This window comes from Capra hircus, chromosome 7 (assembly GCF_001704415.2).
Source record: "Capra hircus breed San Clemente chromosome 7, ASM170441v1, whole genome shotgun sequence".
Lineage (NCBI taxonomy): Eukaryota > Metazoa > Chordata > Mammalia > Artiodactyla > Bovidae > Capra > Capra hircus.
Genome location: NC_030814.1, coordinates 62,819,978 through 62,844,306, shown reverse-complemented (window position 1 = coordinate 62,844,306; position 24,329 = coordinate 62,819,978). Strand labels below are relative to the sequence as shown.

Here is a 24,329-nt window from a genome sequence, read left to right as displayed (position 1 = left end):
CTGGAGGGCCTGGATCCTTTTCGCTTGGGTCTCTCATGTCTACAGAATCTCTCTTCAGTTCACAGCACCTGGGTTGAGCCAAGTGCTTTGGCCCCTCCTCCTGCTCTCACTCTTCCCCATGACTTTTCCTGATGCCAAAGACTCCCTCCCTAGGTTGGCTGTGTGTGTCCAGCTGAGAATTGTGGCCCCATCAGCCCTACTCTTGGACCTTCCCTGGTAGCTCCGCTGGTAAAGAATCTGCCTGCAATGCAGGAGACCCTGGTTTGATCCTCGGGTCGGGAAGATCCTCTGGAGAAGGGATAGGCTACCCACTCCAGTATTCTTGGGCTTCCCTGGTGGCTCAGCTGGTAAAGAATCTGCCTGCAATGCAGGAGACCCCAGTCGATTCCTGGGTTGGGAATATCCCCTGGAGAAGGGAAAGGCTACTCACTCCAGTATTCTGGCCTGGAGAATTCCATGGACTGTAGAGTTCATGAGATCTTAAAGAGTTGGACATGACCGAGTGACTTTCACTCACAACCCTACTCTTAAGTTATGACCTTGTTCAGGTCTCAGGTGTCATGATAGTGACTTTTGGAGGAATCGTGGGCCAACAGTACAGCTTCCTTGTAGGGGGAGCAAAGAGGGATTGCACAGAACACCCAGGGCAGGAGAAAGGAGACAGAGGTACCCATGCTCACGTTCCCAGTTGATCGCTTACTCTACTGCCTTGAATTTGTCTTGCTTTCTCCTGTGGATTCCCTCAGGCTTGTTTATGAAGGATTTAGTGAGCAATGCTCTGTACAAGGCATCATCCTAGACTGAAAACACAGGAAGAATATCAGGGCCTGACCACAGAGGCTCAGAGCCCTTGTGTTATTGACTGACATTTTGACTTGCTATCCGTAAACAGCGCATCCCACCCTGGGTGCATACAGTTAGCTTTGCCTCTAGCAGATCCAGAGCAAAATTTGCTTTTGGGTGATTCAAGCTTATTTCACCCCTTCAACTCTCCAACCCAGTGTTGGCGTGCTATGAAGTAATCCACCTGACTCACTAATGCATTTGGCCTGATCTGGTGAATAGCTGGTAGGCTAGGTCCCTGTCCAGAAAGCGTCCTAGGAAGTCAGTCCCCAGGTGTCCTTTCTCATAGCTCAATCCGTGCCCTCCTCCTCATCCACCCCCTCTTCCTCCTTACCCACCATCTCCACTATTATCACTGACTGAAGGCTTATTATATGCCAAGCACTATATTCACTGTCTTCCTTTTGGATCCTTACAACAATCCTGTGAAGATGGCCATCTTGAAGTTGTCATTTCAGACCTGGGGACATGAATGCCCTGCGGCCGGGTGGGGTGGGGAATGAAGCACTTGCCCAGGACCACACAACCCGCAGAGAAGAGCTCAGACTGTCAGGCCGAAACCTAGTCTGTCTGAGCCGAGGGTGCGGTGGGCTGAGACACGCAGCCAGCCACCCTCGGGTACCTTTCTCAGCACTGGGCCAGGCCCCGGCTCTGTGAACACACACTGATTCCTTGCCTCAGAGAGTGACAGCTTCTGTGCTTCAGCAGCTCCAGGGGCCCACCCTTCTAGGCAGTTCCACCTGGGCTGAGCAGTGCAGTCCGCGATTCAGAGCTGAGGGGCGTGGGGTCCATCGCACTCGGTCTGGGTTCTTCAAGTTATGGACCTTCCCTTGAAGGGTGATTTCTCTGGGAGAAGGGTCAAGTGGAGGTCTGCCTGTAAGGTGGGACCTGCTCAGGGAGTCTGCATGGTGTGGCTCCATGCTTGTCACTGGTTGGAAAAAAAATTCCAGCCCCCTTGGGGCTTCTTGGGGACCCATGTCAACAAGAGTTTAGCCCTGTTGGTCCCAGCTGCCGTGCTTATGGCTGGAGACCTGACTGTCCTTCCGTCCAGACTCTGGATGGAAGCCATGAAGGCTGGGAGCAATTCTGGAATGAGGTGAGCCTGGGGCAGGGCCTGGACTGGAAACGCTTCTGGGCTTCAGGCACTTTACAGAACTGCTTTGTTTATTCGTGAAGGTATTTATGAACCTTATTGTGAGGTCTTTATGAGCCTTATTTCCATTTTGTCAATGAGGACACAGAAGCTCAGACCAATCAAGTGACCTGGCTTAAGGTCATTAGCTATTAAACGCCCACGCCAGGATGTAAACTCAGATTTGCCAGATTCTTCTACTAGACTACTGCTCAATGCTACCGAGGACCCTCCGGGAGACCACCCAGCATCCCCCAGAGGGGAGGAGCTCCAGGTCTTTGTGGACATCGGCTTGGTGAGCTCTGTCCCCACCCCGGGGCGGGGGCAGGGTTGGAGGAGGCCGAGGCATTGCTCGCTCTGCCTGCAGCAGCTCCTTCTGGACCCCGAGGTTAGCGGGCCTGACAAGCACCTTGTCTCAGGTCACTCCACTTCCTCTTGCCTCCCCTGCCTGAGCCTTCTGTGCTGCTGAGGCATGTGATGCTGCAGAACTCGCTCGCTGCCTGTACGCAGTGCTGGTCTGCCCAGCCAGGCATGGGGAGCTGTGGAGCTGTGCCCACAGGCAGATTTGTGTGGATGTGGCTTCCCCAGGGGCTAACCTGGAAGTGTTAGGTTCATGAATGTCCTGTTGAGTGAATCTGACTAATGAGAGAAAGCAGGTGGGAAAGACGTGGCTGGTCAGTTCCCTAATTCTATCCTGATAGGCTGTTCTGCAGCGCGGCACTGTGTGTCTCACTGTAAAAGTCCATCATGACCAAGTCGTGGGTCTTGGTAGATGGTGGCCCAATCGGCAACATGTATATGCTTTCCCTCCTCCCACACGCATTTTCTTTTTTCCTTCCATCTTATTTCATTTGGATTGCAACTCCTCCTCTCCAGTGAAATGTTGGCATACAAGACTTGCCCAGGGCTTTGCTTTCTAGGTAACACAGATTAAGCTTATTGTAATAATTCCATTTACTTTACTATGTGGCAGTTAAATCACCTTATTGAAGCCTCATACTATCCCTATTATGCAGGTATTATTAGTTGCCTAATTGTAAAGATGAGGAAACTAAGACTCAAAGAAGTTAGCCTGTAAGATGTAAGTGAAGGTTTAACGTAGCTCTTCTGTTCTTCCAATACCAGAACCTGAACTTGAAACCACCCTTGACTAAAGTCGCCTTTAACCTTTAGAAATGCCAAGGAAACCCAAATATCCTGCAAGGAACCACCTGCAAGAGGCTGCCAAGGATGCCTGGGGAGCCGGGGTGCTCCTCAGGAGAGGGCTCTGGGATACTCACGTTGTAAACGCTGGGTTGTACTTTGCACCTCGGTAGTAGGAGTACAGATTGAACATCCCAATCATGAAGGCCACAAATACCATGATGAAAATGACCATGAACTTGAAGATATCTTTCACGGTTCTCCCCAGGGAGATCTGCAGAGGCCCAAAACTCTCGTTGGCTGGCAGGATGTATGCGATTCGAGAGAAGCTCAGCACGACAGCTATCGCATATAGCCCTTCTGATATGATCTGAGGGTCTGAAGGCCACCACTTGTCCCTGGCTAAAAGAAAACAAGCTGGGTTACTCACTGGGCCATAGGCTCTGCTCTGGAAGAGAAACCAGTTAGGTATCTGTAGAGGCCTCTGACTTCATCACTTGTCTGCCTGCCCGTGTCTTTAATCCCAATATACTGAAGGTGCCACCCTCCCTCTTGGAATATGCTGGCTCATCTGTCTAGAGCACCCTCCCCTCACTTCAATCCCAGTCTTCCTTCAAGACTCTGCTCTAGTGTCTTCTCTTTTGAGAAGTCCTCTGTGCCCCCTCCCCCACCCCATCCCCTCCCCCACCCCGCCTTCTGGGCAGCCTCCCTGTCCCCCTCTCTGCTCCCACGGTAGCCTGTGTATTCTCCTGTCACGGCCCCTACCACGCTGCTTGCTATCCCATCTTCCTTCCCAGGGTTGGCGCTCTATAAGCAGGGGTTTCCAATCACAAGAAGGTGGTGGTGAGGAGCATAGACCTAGGTGTCAGGAAGACCTGAGGTTGAAAGTGGCCTTTCTAGACAGTGGCTAACATTTTTGTTTTCCTTTGAAATCTTTTATGGTCACTTAAAATGTTTTTTAAATATTTTAATTTTATTGGAGTATAGTTGGTTGATAATGTTGTGTTAGTCTCAAGTATACAGCACAGTGATTCAGTCATATTTATTTTTAATATTCTCTTCTCATATAGGTTATCACAGAATATTGGGAGTTCCCTACTGTACAACATCTATCTTATATATAAGTATGTGTATTTTCATTCCAAGCTCCTGATTTGTCCCTCTCCTCTTTGGTAACCATAAGTTTGTATTTGATATCTGTAAGCCTGCTTCTATTTTATAAATGAGTTGATTTGCATCTTAAAAAGATTAGATTCCACATGAGTGTTATATTTGTCTTTCTCTGACATGCTTAGTATGATAATATCTAGATCCACCTATATTGCAGTAAATGGCATTATTTCATTTTTTACGGCTCAGTAACAGTCCGTTGCGTCTATGCACCACAGCTTCTTTATTCATTTCTCTGTCAACGGCTGTTTAGGTTGCTTCCATGTCATGACTATCGTGCATCGTGCTGCAATGAACACTGGGGGGCATGTATCTTCTGAAATTAGAATTTTCTCTGTGTATGTGACCAGGAGTGGGGTTGCTGGATCATATGGTAGTTCTAAGTTTTAAAAAAAATTTTACATTTATTTTTAATTGGAGGATAATTGCATTACGATATTGTGCTGGTTTCTGCCATATACCAGCATGGATCAGTCATAGGTGTACATATGTCCCCTCTCCTGAAAACCTCCCTCTGCCTCCCACCCACCCCCACTCTAGGTTGTTACAGAGCGCCTGACTGGAGCCCCCTGTGCCATGCAGCGAGTTTCCACTGGCTGCCTCACTTTGCACATGGATACGCATGCTGCAATGTCCCACCCTCTCCTTCCCCGACTGTGCCCACAGATCTGTTCTGTATGCCTGTGTCTATATTGCTGCCCTGAAAATAGGGTCATCAGTACCATCTTTCTAGATTCCCTGCTGCTGCTGTTGCTAAGTCACTTCAGTCGTGTCTGACTCTGTGCGACCCCATAGACGGCAGCCCAGAAGGCTCCCCCATCCCTGGGATTCTCCAGGCAAGAACACTGGAGTGGGTTGCCATTTCCTTCTCCAATGCGGGAAAGTGAAAAGTGAAAGTGAAGTCGCTCAGTCGTGTCCAACTCTTCGCAACCCCATGGACTGCAGCCCACCAGGCTCCTCTGTCCATGGGATTTTCCAGGCAAGAGTACTGGAGTGGGGTGCCATTGCCTTCTCCATCTAGATTCCCTACATATGCATTAATATACAATATTTGTTTTGCTGACTTACTTCACTCTATATAATAGGCTCTAGGTTCATCTACTTCATTAGAACTGACTCAAATGCATTCCTTTTTTATGGCTGAGTAATATTCCATTGTATATATGTACCACAAATTCTTTATTCATTCATCTATTGATGGACATCTAGGTGGCTTCCGTGTCCTAGCTATTGTAAATAGTGCTGCAGTGAACATTGGGGTACATGTGTCTTTTTCAATTATGGTTTCTTCAGGGTATATGCCCAGTAGTGGGATTGTTGGGTCATATGGTAGTTTGATTCCCAGTTAGTGATTGTACCAATTTATATTCCCACTATCAGTGTAGGTAGATTCCCTTTTTTTCACACTCTCCAGCATTTGTTGTTTACAGACCTTTGATGATGGCCATTCTGACTGGAAAAGGTCAGTTTTCATTTCAATCTCAAAGAAAAGCAGTGCCAAAGAATGTTCAAACTACCACACAATCCTACTCATTACATGCTAGCAAAGTAATGCTCAAAACTCTCCAAGCTAGGTTTCAGCAGTACATGAACCAAGAACTTCCAGATGTTCCAGCTAAATTTAGGAAAGGCAGAGGAACCAGAGATCAAATTGCTAACATTCACTGGATCATAGAAAAAGCAAGAGAATTTCAGAAAAACATCTACTTTTGCTTCATTGACTATGCTAAAGCCTTTGACCGTGTGGATCACAACAAACTGGAAAATTTTAAAGAGACGGGAGTACCAGACCACCTTACTGCCTCCTGAGTAACCTGTATGCAGGTCAAGAAGCAAGAGTTAGAACCAGACATGGAACAATGGACTGGTTCCAAATTGGGAAAAGAGTACATCAAGACTGTATATTGTCACCTTGCTTATTTAACTTATATGCAGAGTACATCATGAGAAATGCTAGGCTGGATGAAGCACAAGCTGGAATCAAGATTGCGGGGAGATATATACCAATAACTTTAGATATGAGGGTGATACCACCCTTATGGTAGAAGGTGAAGAGGAACTAAAGACCCTCTTGATGAAGGTGAAAGAGGAGAGTGAAAAAGCTGGCTTAAAGCTCAACATTCAAAAAACTAAGATTGTGGCATCTGGTTCCATTGCTTCATGGCAAATAGATGGGGAAACAATGGAAACAGTGACAGACTTTATTTTGGGGGGGCTCCAAAGTCACTGCAGGTGGTGACTGCAGCCATGAAATTAAAAGACACTTGATCCTTGGAAGAAAAGCTATGACCAACCTAGACAGCATATTAAAAAGCAGAGACATTACTTTGCCAACAGAGATCCATCTAGTCAAAGCTATTGTTTTCCAGTGGTCATGTATGGATGTGAGAGTTAGACTGTAAAGAAAGCTGAGTGCCAAAGAACTGATGCTTTTGAACTGTGGTGTTGGAGAAGACTCTTGAGAGTCCCTTGGACTGCAAGGAGATCAAACCAGTCAATCCTAAAGGAAATCAATCCTGAATATTCATTGGAAGGACTGATGTTGAAGCTGAAACTCCAATACTTTGGCCACCTGATACCGAAGACCCGACTCATTGTAAAAGACACTGATGCTGGGAAAGATTGAAGACAGGAAGAGAAGGGGACAACAGAGGATGAGATGGCTGGATGGCATCACTGACTCAATGAACATGAGTTTGAGCAAGCTCCGGGAGATGGTGAAGGACAGGGAAGCCTGGCGTGCTGCAGTCCATGCGGTCGCAAAGAGTCAGACACGACTGAGTGACTGAACAACAGCAAAATTCTGGCTGGTGTGAGGTAATACCTCATTGTAGTTTTGAGTTGTATTTCTCTGATAATCAGCGATGTTGAGCATCTTTTTACATGCTTTTTGGCCATCTGTATTTTTTCTCTGGAGAGGTGTCTGCTTAGATCTTCTGCCCAGTTTTTGATTGGGTTGTTTTTATGACAGAGCTGCATGAGCTTTTGTATATTTTGGAGATTAATCCCTTGTCATTTGCATTATTCACAAATATTTTCTCCCATTCTGTGGATTGTGTTTTCATGTTGTTGATGGTTCCCTTTACTGTGCAGAAGCTTTTAAGTTGAATTGGGTCCCATTTGCTTATTTATGTTTTTATTTTCATTACTCTAGGAGGTGGATCAAAAAAAGATATTACTATAATTTATGTCAAAGAATGTTCTGCCTATGTTTTCCTCCAAGGGCTTTATGGTGTCCAGCCTTACATTTAGGTCTTTGATCCATTTCGAGTTTATTTTTGTGTATGGTGTTAGAGAATGTTCTAATTTCATTCTTTGACATGTAGCTGTCTAGTTTACCCAGCATCACTTATTGAAGAGGCTGTCCAGTGAAAATTGTAAGCTTCATTTTCCCCATCTGCAAACTTGGGATTATATCATCAACCTTACAGAACTGTGATGAGGATGAAATAAAGTCATATATGTAAAGTGCTTAGCTGGAAAACAAATTGCAGACCACCCAGGGCTCCCTAGGGACAAGGGTCTGGCCTACAGCAGGTGCTGATAAACACTTGTTAAATGAGTGAATGAAATTCTAACCACAAGTTTAGCCATAAATCAGAACAAATGAGCTCACATAGGGGCCAGGAAGGGGCTTCCCTGGTGGCTCATGGTAAAGAATTTGCCTGCAATGCAGGAGTCATAGGAGACGCGTGTTCGGTCCCTGGGTTGGGAAGATCCCCTGGAGGAGGGCATCACAACCCACTCCAGTATTCTTGCCTGGAGAATCCCCATGGACAGAGGAGCCTGGAGTGCTACAGTCCATAGGATCACAAAGAGTCAGACAGGACTGAAGTGACAACACACATGGGGGCCAGGAATCTGAAGGTTCTTGCCTGAGAAGATGCTTCTGGGTTTTGTTTCCCAGACAGTGTGTGTCTGGGAGTTGCCCCTTGGGTGAGCTAAGGACCCAAAAGTGGTGACCAGTCATCCAGGATGGCTATGGCACCCCTGTTCCACGTGGCGAGAGTCCTGGGACCTGTCCTGTGCTGGGGAGACTCTGCTTGCTGTCACTGGTGAGGGTCTGCACCACCCTGTGTGTATCCCTACAGCAGAGCAAACCTGTACAGTATTCCCATTGTAGTTCTGATGGTGCAGAGAGCAGCAGCTTTCTTTAACAAGCTGCCTACTATGTGTCAAGACATAAAACAGTGCTTTTCAAGTGACAGTAGCACCTTCCTCCTAGGATGGTGTGTGTTGGGGGGCATCCGTGGTCATCTCAGTGACTAAGTAGGAGTATTACTGGGATGTTAATATCCTGCAGTGTTCCAGACAGACCTGATCCATGAGGACTGCCCTGCTGAACAAGTCAGTTGCGTCCCTGTTGAGAAATACTAAGTGAAACTTAAATGGAGAAACATAGAGAAACCTAAATTAGCCCTTACACTTACATTAGCTGTAATTTTCACAACAGCCCTGTAGAGTAGGTACTATTATTGCCATTCTAAAGATTGGATTTGGGGTATGGGGTCCTTTTCAGAGCCAGATAAATGCAAATAGTAAGGATATTACATACTGATTTTTGGCCCCAAAGAGAGAAGGAAGAGGAAGGATTTTGTTCTTTATTTGCATAGACTCTGTTAAACAATTACAATAATAAAGGGCGGTAAGAGATCTTTAGTAACGGAAGCCAGACCTCTACTTGCCAGAGTTTCATGTAGTGCATTCTAAATTATAAATGGAAATAGATAAATTTATGGACTTTGTGTCCTCATCAAGGTCATAACTCAGAAGGAGAAGTAGGGGACCAAATGATATTTTTTCCAATATATCTGTTGCCCTCTCTATAGATAAATAGCACATTTGGATACCATGAAATAGGACTCAGATTCTTCAAACAGATGCCAAAAGGAATTTTGTTTTTGTCTCTCCCTATAATTTAATCAAGATTGCTGGGAGAAATATCAATAACCTCAGATATGCAGATGACACCACCTTTATGGCAGAAAGTGAAGAGGAACTAAAAAACCTCTTGAGGAAAGTGAAAGTGGAGAGTGAAAAAGTTGGCTTAAAGCTCAACATTCAGAAAACGAAGATCATGGCATCTGGTCCCATCACTTCATGGCAAATAGATGGGGAAACAGTGGAAACAGTGTCAGACTTTATTTTTTGGGGCTCCAAAATCACTGCAGATGGTAACTGCAGCCATGAAATTAAAAGACGCTTACTCCTTGGAAGAAAAGTTATGACCAACCTAGATAGCATATTCAAAAGCAGAGACATTACTTTGCCAACAAAGGTCCGTCTAGTCAAGGCTATGGTTTTTCCTGTGGTCATGTATGGATGTGAGAGTTGGACTGTGAAGAAAGCTGAGTGCCAAAGAATTGATGCTTTTGAACTGTGGTGTTGGAGAAGACTCTTGAGGGTCCCTTGGACTGCAAGGAGATCCAACCAGTCCATTCTGAAGGAGATCAGCCCTGGGATTTCTTTGGAAGGAATGATGCTAAAGCTGAAACTCCAGTACTTTGGCCACCTCATGCGAAGAGTTGATTCATTGGAAAAGACTCTGATGCTGGGAGGGATTGGGGGCAGGAGGAGAAGAGGACGACAGGGGATGAGATGGCTGGATGGCATCACGGACTCGATGGACGTGAGTCTGGGTGAACTCCGGGAGTTGGTGATGGACAGGGAGGCCTGGTGTGCTGTGATTCATGGGGTTGCAAAGAGTGGACACAACTGAGCCTCTGAACTGACTGATAATTTATTATTTTAAACCTCAGCTGTAATAATAAAAGCTACTCCTGTAACCTGTTAAGATAGCTGTTATCTATTAAGATAATCTATTAAGTAAGATAATCTATTAAGATAGCTGTTATCAGATCCTAGTGACCCAGTCAGAAGTGAGAAGTGAAGTGAAGTCGCTCAGTTGTCCGACTCTTTGAGACCCCATGGACTGTAGCCTACTATGCTCCTCCATCCATGGGATTATCCAGGCAAGAGTACTGGAGTGGGTTGCCATTTCCTTCTCCAGAGGATCTTCCCAACACAGGGATTGAACCTGAGTCTCCTGCATTGTAGGCAGATGCTTTACCATCTGAGCCACCAGGGAAGTCTGACCCAGTCAGAAGTTTTAGTGAAAAGTATTCAGAAACATCTACTTTATTGACTATGCCAAAACCTTTGACTGTGTGGATCACAACAAACTGTGGAAAATTCTTCAAGAGATGGGAATGCCAGACCACCTGACCTGCCTCCTGGGAAATCTGTATGCAGGTCAAGAAGCAACAGTTAGAAGGGGACATGGAACAACAGACTGGTTCCAAATTGGGAAAGGAGTACGTCAAGGCTGTATATTGTCACCCTGTTTATTTAACTTATATGCAGAGTACATCATGAGAAATGCTGGATTGAATGAAGCACAAGCTGGAATCAAGATTGCTGGGAGAAATATCAATAACCTCAGATATGCAGATGACACCACCCTTATGGCAGAAAGCGAAGAACTGAAGAGCCTCTTGATAAAAGTGAAAGAGGAGAGTGAAAAATTTGGTTTAACACTCAACATTCAGAAATCTAAGATCACGGCATCTGGTCCCATCACTTCATGGCAAATAGATGGGGAAACAATGGAAACAGTGACAGACTTTATTTTTGGGGGCTCTAAAATCACTGCAGATGGTGACTGCAGCCATGAAATTAAAAGACGCTTGCTCCTTGGAAGAAAAGTTATGACCAACCTAGACAGCATATTAAAAAGTAGAGACATTACATTGCCAACAAAGGTCCATCTATGGTTTTTCCAGTAGTCATGTATGGATGCGAGAGCTGGACTATAAAGGAAGCTGAGGGCCGAAGAATTGATGCTTTTTAACCATGGTGTTGGAGAAGACTCTTGAGAGTCCTTTGGACAGCAAGGAGATCCAACCAGTCCATCCAAAAGGAAATCAGCCCCGAATATTCATTGGAAGGACTGATGCTGAAGCTAAAACTCCAGTACTTTGGCCACCTGATGTGAAGAATTGACTCATTTGAAAAGACTCTGATGCTGGGAAAGACTGAGGTGGGAGGAGAAGGGGACAACAGAGGATGAAATGGTTGGATGGCATCACCGACTCAATGGACATGAGTTTGAGTAAACTCTGGGAGTTGTGTGATGGACAGGGAGGCCTGGTGTGCTGCAGTCCATGGGGTCACAAAGAGTTGGACATGACTGAGTGAATTTACTGAACTGATTCAACTTTGATTGGCTTTTAAGAGTTTTGATGGTTGTAAAAGCAAATAGCACTTTGACAATTCAGACAAAGGGATTTTCTTCCTCTTGCAGTTTCTAGGAAACAAATTGCAACCTGAAAAACACCTGCCTGCTTGGTGCTGTATAAGTTAGAAGGGACCACTGCTTGGATGACCACTAGAGGGCACTCTGCCTCCATAACTGGGGTACAAGCCAAGCCTCTGAGATGAAAAAGATTTCAAGGGCACAGGGTGAACCACAACGCAAGGGCAATAAAGTGCAAAGCTTTGGGCTGGGTGCGACTTTAATACAATCCATAAAAGGAATAGAAGTCACGAGTGAACAATACTGTGGCTTGAATCACAGCCCTAAGAAAAGTATTCAATGCAGTATCAAGATTCTCTCATCTTTCCTTAATGAACCCTGAGCAGCACAGAAGAAAAAATATACAAGCCCATGTTTTTAAAATGTCTGGATTTGCTAAATGAAGATGGGATGATTTGTAATACTACAAGACTCCATCTCTTAATGGGGGGGGGTTTTCCCACATTTACATTTAACGTAATCTGCCTACCTCAATCTACATTGAATATGGGCAACAACTCAACTTTTATGTTAAGGGGCCAATCTTCTGCAGATCATTACTGCCCTGGATCAAGATTCAGTGGTCACAGCACCATGTGGCTTTCATATAACAGGGACATTTGACACTCAAACCCTCATGATGTAGCGGCTGCCACTGTAATGTCCAGCTAATTGACTGGTAACAACACATATCTATTGTTTGTTCTCCCCCACTCATCTTTCTCCTTTAGTACAGAAGATATAATGATCGAGCAAGAAAATGACCCCAGAGGTAGTAGTGATAATAACTGTTACTATCAGTGAGCATTTAATATTTCAGGACACAGTGCAGAATTTTTCATGTGTACTATCTTATTTAACCCTCAACACAAGCTTTCTGACATATGCATTATCCCACTTTTACATACAGGAAAACTGAGGGTCAGAAAAATTAAGCAAACAAGTCCTTATAGTAAGCTGCAGAAGTAGGATATGAGTTCAGGTCTCTCTAACTCTAAAGCCTGGGAACATAAAGGCTATGCCGTTCTGCATGGTTTTTATTTCATGTTAAACAAGGATCCCTTGCTATCCAAGGCAATCCTGTAATTTCTGGGAACATTATAAACCATGCCATGAAAACCTGTTTCTTCATCAATAAAATAGGAACAACAAAAATAACCTTTCCATGGGGCTGTTGCAAGGACTGAAGTTTATAGTGTAAAATGTCTATACAGTTCCTAACATCTAAGTGGGTCCTCGATAAATGCTATAACTCTTATAACTCTTTGTGACCCCATGGACTGTAGCCTATCAGGGTCCTCTGTCCATGGGATTCTCCAGGCAAGAACACTGCAGTGGGTTGCCATTTCTTTCTCCAGGGGATCTTCCCAACCCAGGGATCGAACCCAGGTCTCCCGCATCGTGGGTGGACGCTTTACCCTCTGAGCCACCAGGGAAGCCATAACTCTTACTAGTACTACTAAAAATGCAATCTAGCACCTCACACTGTATGGCCTTGTGATTTGAAAGAATTAAGGCATCTTCTAAGAACATATCTTACCATGAGAAAATAACTTTTGAACTGGGAAAGCAAGACTTATTCTTACACAGAACACATGGATCCAATATGGAAGGAAAAACTCCGGGATCCACATAAAAAATGAGATGTCTTCAAAACGGAAGAAAAAAGAAAAGAATCCCACAGAGGCTCCAAGAGTCTTTCCAAAACAAATCCATCCTTTCCAACACAAATGGATACATTTCTCATAGTTATTAATTCCACATTCTACTGCTAGTTTATTGCAGGGACCAGGACTTCCTTGGGAGGTGGTGAGGAGTGTCTGCTTTGACAGCAGAGAAGACCAAAGTGGGCCGCAGTGACGTTATAAACCACCAACTGCGGAGCACCCAAGCTCCTGGCCACGCCCTGCAAACAAGCCAATCAACGCGCAGCAGAACACCTCAGACTCACCATCCTCACAGCAACTTCTGACTCACCGTAGGTGAAGTAGGCTACTTCCGGCGGAAGCGAGACATTGTGCAGTGTGTCATCCTGCACGTGCTGGTCCACGTACAGCTGGGCCTCGCTGGCCTTCAGGAAAGCCATGAACCTCGCCGTGAAGGAGGCCACGAAGATGGACAGCATCCCGAAATCCAGCAGGTTCCACAGGTGCAGCACGTACTCCCGCGGCCCCTCCTCCCAGATTTCCTTGCATTCGGACCAAATCATTCCTGCGGGGGAGTGAGAAGGTCAGGCTCATTGTTTTCAGTTCTCAGGGTGTGTGTGACCATAGGGACCACGGAAGGACCCAGGGTGCAGGTAAATGTAATAAGCTCTTTGGAGCTTGGAATGTTGAGAGCCAGCAGCGCACAAAAATATGCTTTCAAAGGCAGATGTAGAGTTAGGAAATGATCAGGCTGCAAGAATTCGTGCCACTGGTCCTGCGTACAGATAAATCATCTCCAGGTGTGAGGAGAGAATTCTCATCTGTGGATAGATTCTTGGAGGTAATAATTAGAAATATAATGGCTGACATTTGTATATTCTAAGAACTGGAAGGTTATAAGTAATCATACAGTTCTAAACTAAGTATAATGAAACTGATGTCCAGGAATGGGAAAGGGTTTTCTGAAGGTCCCACTTATGACCTAGAACCCAGTTCTCCTAATTCCCTGATTAACTTGCTTTCCTTTGTATTTCTGTGAATGTTTCAGGTTCTTCCTGCCTCTCCTGCAGCTGTTTAGTTTTTGCTTTTTATTTTTTCCCTTACTTCTTTATAACTTACTGGATTTTAAAGACTTGTGTCTTCATTGTTACATAGTAAACAATGTAGAATTCAACAAGATGTTCCTAGCACCCCCACCCCGCCTCCAAGTTAGCCTCATGAGGTAGCCTAGACTAATAGCTTGAGTGTGTATACCTGCACTATCCAATATGGTAGCCACTAGTCACACGTGGAGACTGAGCACTCCAAATGTGGCCAGTTAAATTGAGGGATGCTACATATAAAAGTGTAGAATACACATCGAATTTCAGAGACTTGATACAAAAAATGTAAAAATATTTCAACAATTAAAAAATTTCAATCATGTTGAAACACTAATATTTTAGATATATTGGGTTAGATAAAATCTACCCTGGTGGCTTAGAGGTTAAAGCATCTGCCTGGAATGTGGGAGACCCAGGTTCAATCCCTGGGTCGGGAAGATACCCTGGAGAAGGAAATGGCAACCCACTCCAGTACTCTTGCCTGGAGAATCCCATGGAGGGAGGAGCCTGGTAGGCTACAGTCCATGGGGTCGCAAAGAATCGGACACGACTGAGTGACTTCACACCATCACACCATTATTAATTTCAGCTTTTATAATGTAGCTATCAGAAAATTTAAAATTAAATTGTGGCTTATGATGTGGCTTGCCTTATATTCGTATTGAATAGTGCTATTCTCTACCTTTATCTTCACTGATTATTAAAAGTAAATTGGTTTAGATGATTAAAATAAATTATTCAGTAACATTTTGATAATAAACATTTTATAATACATATATTTATTATCATATATACATACTGTGTACATATTATATGTATGTGTATTAACTCCCTCAAATCTTTACAATAATCCTACGAAGTGCATTCTGTTATTATCCCAGTTTTAAAGTTAACATATCCTTAGCCATAGTGAGGATATTCTCCAGATAGGAGGCAGGAGATCTGAAATTTGAGTCTGGAAGGTCTGGCCCTAGAGTCCATGCTCTTGACCACTATGGTCTTTCCTCCTCCAGGAAATAGAATTGGGGTTGAAAGCAGCTAATGAAGGCTTCTCTGGTGGCTCAGATGGTAAAGAATCTGCCTGATAATGCAGGAGACCTGGGTTCAATCCCTGGGTTGGGAAGATCTCCTGGAGATGAGAATGGCTACCCACTCCAGTATTCTTACTTGAGAAATCCTATGGACAGAGGAGCCTGGCATTCTACAGCCTATGGGGTCACAAAGACTCAGTCGGATACGACTGAGCAGCTAACACTTAATGAAGGAAAAAGACTCTTGAATGTTTTCTGATTAACATCAAAGAGTTTATAGCTACTCAGACATAGGAAAGACTTGATGCAGAACTAGCCCATTCTTCGGTGTACCATGTTCCACGTCACCTGCTTACTTAGGAGGTTAATGTGGTAAGAGAATCACTAACTGGTTGGTCAGTGAGACAATTCCAGCTCACTGACCTTGTTCCCTAAAGGTTAACACCGCCGGCCTCTTGGCACCCTCCTGGCTCCTGAGCATCAAACACGGAGGGCCTGTCTTCTCAGATTCCCCCTGCCTCTCCCACAGCTGTTTACAGAAGCTGTGGTTTTGTTTAATGAAACAGATTCTAAGGTCTGCACGTTTGTATCAAATTGGAGTCTCCGCAAAAGGAAATGACCCAAAACATTGAAAATCTTTTTACAAGACTCCCACCACCACACACACCTCATTGTTCCCGCTTTTTATCTTCACAAAGCCTTACTTCCGAAGCTTATGCTTTGAAAATTTTTGTGGTAATTCAGTGAAGTAAAATTTCCTTAACACTGAAATGTACTTTCATCTGTGCCAGTTCAAATAGGTATTTAAAGTATGTTACGGGAAAAACCATTACAGGCTGGAAAAATAATGTTTGTTGCTTTCCTCTATGCGCCTGCGCCCTCCCCCTAATAATTAAAATTCCTAATGTCTTGGTGGACTGCTTTTAGCTGAGCACTAGGAAAATTACAGGCTATCAATTGCCTTAATTCAGGAAGCCCTTGGTTCAGTTCTACCTTGCTCACTTATTGGGTGTGTGACCTTGGATAAGTTCCTTGATTTTCTTGAAATTTTGATGTAATTTCCAGCACTAAAAGTTCTGTAAATCTGAAATGCAAATTATTTACAGTAAACTGACTTTTCTGACCAACATAGAGGCACCTCATTGAGGGGATTGCAAATCATTTCTTCCATGGTCCAGCGCCCACGTCAGTCTTCCCATATTTGCATATTAACTTACCCAGACTAATTTAAATTATTCCAAGGCCCTGAGTGAAAGTAGCATGGGCCCAAGGGTTTGAGCAACAGGAATGCTTAACGAAAAGAGAAATGTGTGAAATTAAGTACTTTAGTGAGTGAAATTAGGTTTCCTGCTTCCAAGGTGCTGAGGGTAGTTCAGCATTTTATATCCAAGCTGAGCCCCCTGGACTCCTGCCCCTAGCGTGTCAGTCTGGTGAGTATATAGAGCCCAGGGGCTTAGAGGGTAAGGATGTTGGGCACTGGAGCCTCCTTCAGGCAACCCCTTCACTCAGGGATGTCTGGAGCCCAGAGAGCAAGGTCACTGGTAATTAATGGGGATGACTGGCAGGGGAACAGATTGGGACATGCTGGGAAGCCTTGAGGGAAATGAGTAGCTTTTCATTCAGGCAGGTTCTAAGTAAGGCCTACAGGCTGCTGATATGGGGCTTGACAGTTCAAAAGACTGTTCGCTCCGATCCCTGCCTCAGGTGCTTTTCAGAAGGGATTCCCCCTTCAGATTCCTGTGAGACTTAACTGTGTGAACTCCTTAAATGGCCATAGCCCCTTCCTCTACACTGGGTTTCTCTACACTGTCCCTGGACCCCCAGACCACCTCCTGGGAGGCTTGTCTGTTCTTCTGGGTTACCTTCTGATTATTGAGTTGGGACTTAGGCATTCTGTTAACTCACAGGTGGGAGAATATGCTGAGAAGCCCTCAACCTTCAAGCCCTGACATCCAAACTCCAGCTCAACAGGAGGTTCTTTGCAACAGATCTGGGCCCCAGACTCATTTAGGGTTCATTTGTTTTCCAGGCAAGGAGATGATATTAATAGATTCAAAAGTTTTCTAACAAAGCTCATCTTCTCCTCTGACTTTTAGTAGCTAATCATTGTTGAGCACCCTCTAGGTGCCAGGCCCTATACTAAGCCCTTTTCCAACTCTAAAGCTTGCTTATAGCCTGGTAGGTACCTACTCTAATTATTTCCACTTTACTGATGGACAGACTAGTGTACAAAGATGACAAGTAAATTATCCAGAGTCTCAGGGAGTTCAGGACCCTCTTTTCACTGCACTGCCGCCCCCCCCCCACCCACAGCCCCCCACATACCCTCTACTAGGCACAGACTTATGTCACTGTTCAGGAACTCATTCACCACTTAATGGACAGTGTTGAGCTCCGACTTTTTGCCAGGGACCATTCTGGGGGTACAGCAGCCAAGAAGATGCTGTCCCTTCCCCAGCAAACATGGTCTAGTGCTGGAGACAAGTGTGTCTACAAACAGTAGTGCTAAAAAGTGACAGATGCTGTAATAAGAATGTCCAAGAGACTGTGCGTGGACACACAGGGATAAGAGCGGTCAGTGTTATAGTCATGAGACCCAACACAGGGCCTGTAACAACATACTTTTGACTGAATGAAGTAGGTGACTCCTGGCATGAGGAGTTAGCTAGGGGAAGGAGTAGGGGCGGAAGCCGTGGACATGAGGGAGAACAGACTATTCTAGGAAACTGCAGGAAGCTAGGGGAAGGAGTAGGGGCGGAAGCCGTGGACATGAGGGAGAACAGACTATTCTAGGAAACTGTAGGAAGCTTGGAGAAGGCAATGGCACCCCACTCCAGTACTCTTGCCTGGAAAATCCCATGGACGGAAGAGCCTGGTGGGCTACATACAGTCCATGGGGTTGCTAAGAGTCGGACACAACTGAGCAACTTCACTTTCACTTTTCACTTTCATGCATTGGAGAAGGAAATGGGAACCCACTCCAGTAGTCTTGCCTGGAGAATCCCAGGGATGGGGCAGCCTGGTGGGCTGCAGTCTATGGGGCCACACAGAGTCAGACATGACTTAAGTGACTTAGCAGCAGCAGCAGCAGCAGCAGGAGGCCCAGTATGGCTTAAGGGTTGGTAGGGATAAGGGGCTGGAGATTCGCAGCAGGGAAAGCTAGTGAAGGCCCATTAGATCCTGAAAGGCCCTCCTTCAGGCCATGAAGGGGAGACCAGGCAGCTCGGTATCTAGGTAGTCACCCTGAGCAGCCAGATAGCTCCTCAAGGTGATAAGCAGAGCAGTAACGTGGCCTGACTTGCTGGGAGAAATTTTGGCAGTTTGGTTGAAGTAATCTGTTTGGAATTTACCTAAATAAATGAAGAAACCATCAAAGGAATGACTTAGGTGAGAAATGCAGCCCATTTTCTTTTGCAGTTTTATTCTTGGTCAAACTTACATGTATGATTCTGCAGCTAAGACTTAGCACTGCCCTCAGATGCAGAGGTTAAAGCATCTGCCTGCAATGTGGGAGACCTGGGTTCGATCCCTGGGTCGGGAAGATCCCCTGGAGAAGGAAATCGCAACCCACTCCAATATTCTTGCCTGGAGAATCCCATGGATGGAGGAGCTTGGTGGGCTACAGTCCATGGATTGCAAAGAGTCGGACACGACTGAGCGACTTCACTTCACTTCACTTCACTTCACTTCACTTCACTTCAGAGAGTTTGTAATCTGTGGTGGGTAGGGTGAGGGAGCAACTTGATACTCACATTTTATACACATGAAAGCTGAAATTTAGAGAGGCAGAGCCACCAAGGAGGAAGGGACATAGTCAGGCCTGGGTCTCTTGCTAACTGGTCTCAAGCTCTTTCCTCCTCTTCTCTTTAAGCGTGTTTTCCTGCTTTGCTAGACACTTACATCTCCCTCAGTTGGGCTTCCAGCTGGGGTGTCTGTTTAAGAAAACACTGCCAGGTTTTCTGTAAGAGTTGGGTCAAGAGAGTCTTCATGTCATAATTCTCTTCCTAGATCGAGAAGTGGCATGCATAGTGGAGAGGCTTCCTGCCCTCCAAGCTCCATGGCTTTCTGCAGACCACAAATGTTATAGTCCTCTGGTGAGCATCAGTATAGCCACAGTCTCTAGCTCACATGATGGATTATCAGCTCTTTCCTCTACCCCAGAGTGACTGCTAATGAGATAGGCAAGAAAGATATGTTCCTGTGGTATAAACTGATGTCAGAGATTCTCCAGGCCAAGGATCAATGATCTCTGGTTTATTTGGTCCTTTCCAAAGCAGGTCATCTTATACCTCTAGAGAACACACATGTATACTAGCAAATTCATCTCTCCTTCCTGTGTCATGCTCTTCTTGTGTCTTCCTTGATACTGTGTCGTGGTTTTCCTTCTGTTTTTGCAGGTAGTTTTAATCTCCTTGTGGCTTCCATCTCCTCTGCCCTTACTTTAAATCTCCTGGATTTATAATCTAGAAGTGCCTCAAAACTCTGTTGGTAATCAAGTAAAGCATCTGGAGTTCAGGAAGAATATATTTCTGATTGGATTTGACCCTTCCATAGGATTGTACAGCAGAAGAACAACCCACATGCCCGGCAGAGATTTGGAGAAGCAATAGGTCATTGACACACTGTGTGGCCGTTGAAAGAGGTCTTTGGGAATACCAGATATCCACATGGAGTGAGAGCTCACAGAAGATGAAAAGAGTGACAATTTGTTTGATTGCAGAAATGCTAATATTAATTGGGGCTTCCAGGTGGCACAGTGGTAAAGAATCTGCCTGTCAATGCAGGAGACGCAAGAGACACAGATTCAATCCCTGGGTCAGGAAGATCCCCTGGAGGAGGAAATGGCAACCCACTCCAGTATTCTTGCCTGGAGAATCCCATGGACAGAGGAGCCTGGTAAGAGAGAAAAGCGTGTAGAAAAAGAGAAGTAGGGCTAGGGGGGCAGTGAGTGGGGGACCGTACATGTTTAAACAGGCCAGTTAAAAAAGGGCTTCACTCATAAAAGGATACTTTAGAACACAGACCTGAGGAGGTGAGGAAGCGAGCCGTGGTGCTGCTCATGGGGAAAACTCTTAGGCAGAGGGACCAGCCTAAGTCAAGGTTCTGAGGCAGAAACAGTTTGAAGCCAGGAAGCCAGTGGGGCTAAATGAGAGCAAGGGAGGCGGGAGGTGGTGGAAGATGAGGGCGCACAGGTGGAGGGCTGTGAGTGCTTTACCGTGACAGTGGCTCTCACGCTGGGGAAGATGGGACGGCGCTGAAGAGTTTGGAGGCAAAGTAGCACAATCTGATTACATTTTCAGAGGATCTCTAGCTCCTGTGCTGAGCATCTGCTGGGGCACAGGGGTGATAAGGGCAGAAGCAGGGACACCTGGACGAGGCCCCTCACCCCTAATGATCAACCCCTCTCTCCATCTCTGCAGGAGCCAGTTGAGCTTGTTAGGGTCCTAAAGTCCTGTCCAGCCCTGGTGGAGGGGGAGTCATGGTTTGGATGTTAGTATAGCCAGTCTGTCCCAAGGACCACATTCATGAGTCCTGGGGGAAGAGAACCGTGTGCTGTGTTTCTCCTAGCCGTGCCCAGGCGTAGTGTTTGAGGCCGTTTTCAGTGAGAGCCTGATGCCAGTTCAGGCCTCTCCAAGTCCAGGCAGAGATCAGATCAGATTGTGGACCGTAGGGTTTGCCGCCCGAAGAGAACAGTGAGCTCCGCGCTCCGTGTGTTTCTCTCACAAGTTGTTAGTAGTAGTCGTGATGTTGAATAATTAGAGAGCTCCAGGAAGTATTTAGAGTCAAGATAATATTCGTCCTATTTTAGAGCTGCTTCGCTGGTATCTGGCACAGTGCCTGGTATATAATATAATGTTTAATAGCTAGAATGGCTTTGTGGAGGAAGAAGCTGAGAAAATGGAAACAGTGCTAACTGAAAACTTATGCGGGCAAGTGCATTTGCCCCTGCGCTTACCAGGCTACCTGCTCTGTGCCCTCAATGCCGCCTTCCTCCTGGCACCGTAGAGCAAGTGTCCGCGCTCCTGCTAAGGACCAGCCCTCCGCTGGCCTGCTGGGGCCCATCCCCTCTCGCTACTCAGGAACTTTGCTTCTGAAGTCAGGGGTCAATCCTCAGGCCTCCTGTCACCTGATCTGCCAGCACCATTTGACATAAGTGATCAGTCCGTGGGTCTTGACTCAGTGACTTTGGTTGGCTTCTCAGACACCACTCTTTTGCTTCAGTCTCCTTTGCTGGATAAGATTCTTCCTGTTTCCCCATCCTTTAAATATTGCTGTGCCGGAGGGCTTGGCCCTCGGTTCATCCGTTCACATTCACAGTTGAGGTATTACATATAATTTACTTTAAATAGACTGACATGCCCGAATAATGTTTCCAACTCCAGTCTCTCTGAACTTCAGCATGTATATCCAGTTTGCTACTTGACATTTCCACTTGGAGATCTAATAGATAATCTCAACTGAACTCTTGATTTCCATGTCTCTCTTCAAACTGCTCCTTCCCTGGTCTTTCCTGCCTTAGTTCAGCCACTCAGTTGTGTCTGACTCTTTGCGACCCCATGGACTGCAGCATGCCAGCTTCCCTGTCCTTCACTGTCTCTCAGAGTTTGCTCAAACTCATGTCCATTGAGATCCCATCCGACCATCTCATCCTCTGTCACCTTCTTCTCCTCCTGCTCTCAATCTTTCCCAGCATCAGGTTCTTTTCCAGTGAGTCAACTCTTTGCATCAGGTGACCAAAGTATGGGAACTTCAGCATCAGTGCTTCCAATGAATATTCAGGGTTGATTTCCTTTAGGATTGACTGGTTTGATCTCCTTGCTGTCCTAGGGACTCTCAAGAGCCTTATGCAACACCGCAGTTCGAAAGCATCAGTTCTTCCACACTCAACCTTCTTTATGGTCCAACTCTCACATCCTTACATGACTACTGGAAAAATCATAGCTTTGACTTGCCAGACCTTTGTCAGCAAAGTGACCATCTCTGCTTTTTAATACGCTATCTTGGTTTGTCATAGCTTTTCTTCCAAGGAGCAAGAGTCTTTTAATTTCATGGCTGCAGTTCCTGCCTTTGAGGAAATCTCTCTTATTCCTTACTTAAACTAAAACACTTGGAATTTTCCTTGACCACCTTCTTTCTCTTACACCCCACAGACAATCCAGTAGCAATTACTATCATTGATTTTACCTGCAAAATATAATCTACTCTACTCCCTCCTCAAAATCAGCCATTTTCCCTCTGAATTACTGCAGTGGCCGCCTAACTGGCTTCCCTGTTTCTGCTCTTGTCCCAGAGTCATCTGTTCTCTGCCCAGCAGCCTGCAATCCCCTAGAAAATGAAGCTGTGGGACGTCACTTCCGTGGTCAGAGCTATCCAGCCATTTCTAGTCATCTCAGCTGTACCATGGCCTCCACGGCCTTGTGTGATTGGCCCCGCCCGTCCCTCTTCTCTGCCGTCTCTCCCTTATTAATTCTGCTGCAGCCACACTCGTTTCTCTGCCGTTCCTCAGACTTCGCCAGCTCACTCCTGAATCCAAGCCGTCAACACAGGCTGAACTGTCTTTCTGGAATGCTTTTCACCCAGATGCCTGCAAAGCCTGCTTTCTCTCTTCCTTCGCTGTTCATATTTCATCTCATCAAAGGGGGTAGGTGAGGGAGCTTCCTCTTACCAGCTCAACTCCTCTGATAAGATAAAATGTGAACAGAGGCCTGAAGGAGGAGAGAAAGGAAGCTAGGCAGATATTTATTCAATTTATCTTCTCAAAGAAATTTGAATACTGACTGGGTATTTGAAAATGGATTATTCATTTTCTTTTATGTTTGTAGTTCTGTTTTAGAAAAAGAACCCCGGTTTCTATTATCTGTCATGGTGAAGCAGTAAACTGGGGAAAAAAAGAAACTATTTTCAGATGTTGGAAACAGCACAGCACTGTGATCCTTAGTGAAGAGAAACAAGCAAGAAAAGTCACATGATAGCCCTGTCTTTTTTTTTTAAATTGGAGGCACATTTCAATGTTCAGGGTGTAGAGAGGGATCCTAGAAGCATAGAAGCAGTCCCAGTGAATTGAAGAGACAGAGATGGGAGTTCAGGAAGGTTGAAGTGGTTAGATGTTATATGGCAGGGTTTCAGAGAGAAAGGTACTACGCAGAACCAAAAACACAAAGCCAAACACAAACAACACTAGTCCAGAAGTTTACATAAGTAAATTACATAAGTAAAACCCTTTGAATGTTCCCTTAATATTAAGTCACGAATGCATAGAGTAAAATTCCATAAACCACAGCCAGAGGTCTGTAAGCTGACTCATTTCTAAGGCTCAGAAACTACTCATCCAGAGGTGAGAGGTGTTTGAGTCCTGACCCTCCAGAACTGAGAGCCTTTGTTGATTGCTCAGGCCATTTAGTAGTGACACCAGGTGTGTGTCTCTAGTACGAGGATAATCAATCCTATTGTAAAGCTTCTCCAGATCCACTCTGTGAAAGTCTGAAAAGGACCAAACTCATCTGTAAGAATTTAATAACCTGTCAGAAGAAAACAAAGTATCTCTTTGAAGACAGTGAAATCCAGATGCTGAACAATATAGCATGTGATGTGTCCATCATTCAATCAGAAATTACTAACTCACCAAGATATAGGAAAAAAATGATCCACGTCTGGAGAAAGTTTAGTCAGTAACCCAAAAATGATAGAAATGATGAAATTAGGGCTTTATAATGGTTCTTACTATGAATACATACATTATGTTCAAGGATTTAAAGGAAAATATAAATACCACAAAGAAATGAAAATTATAAGAGAGAACCAAGTGGAACTTAAAGGGTTGAAAACTACAATATTTGAAATGAAAAATTCATTGGTTGAGGATCGAAATCACAGATGATTTAGAAAAAAATGTCAGTGAACTTGGCAGCACATAAAGATTGGAAAAAAGTAAAAGAGAAATTTTCTTTTAGGATTCACACAAAACGT

The 24,329-nt window shown here is 45.1% G+C and overlaps 1 protein-coding gene across 3 annotated transcripts in view; it reads right to left on the bottom strand.

Annotated features, from left to right (window-relative positions):
• TRPC7 (transient receptor potential cation channel subfamily C member 7) overlaps positions 1–24,329 on the bottom strand; it is a 148,854-nt gene that overhangs the window by 31,375 nt on the left and 93,150 nt on the right. For all 3 annotated transcript variants that reach the window (XM_005682964.2, XM_005682965.2, XM_005682966.2), the window contains 2 exons: positions 13,560–13,793; positions 3,256–3,520 (listed from right to left, as the gene is read on the bottom strand). In XM_005682964.2, coding sequence (XP_005683021.2) covers positions 3,256–3,520; positions 13,560–13,793 — 499 coding nt within the window. The remainder of the gene's footprint in view (positions 1–3,255; positions 3,521–13,559; positions 13,794–24,329) is intronic.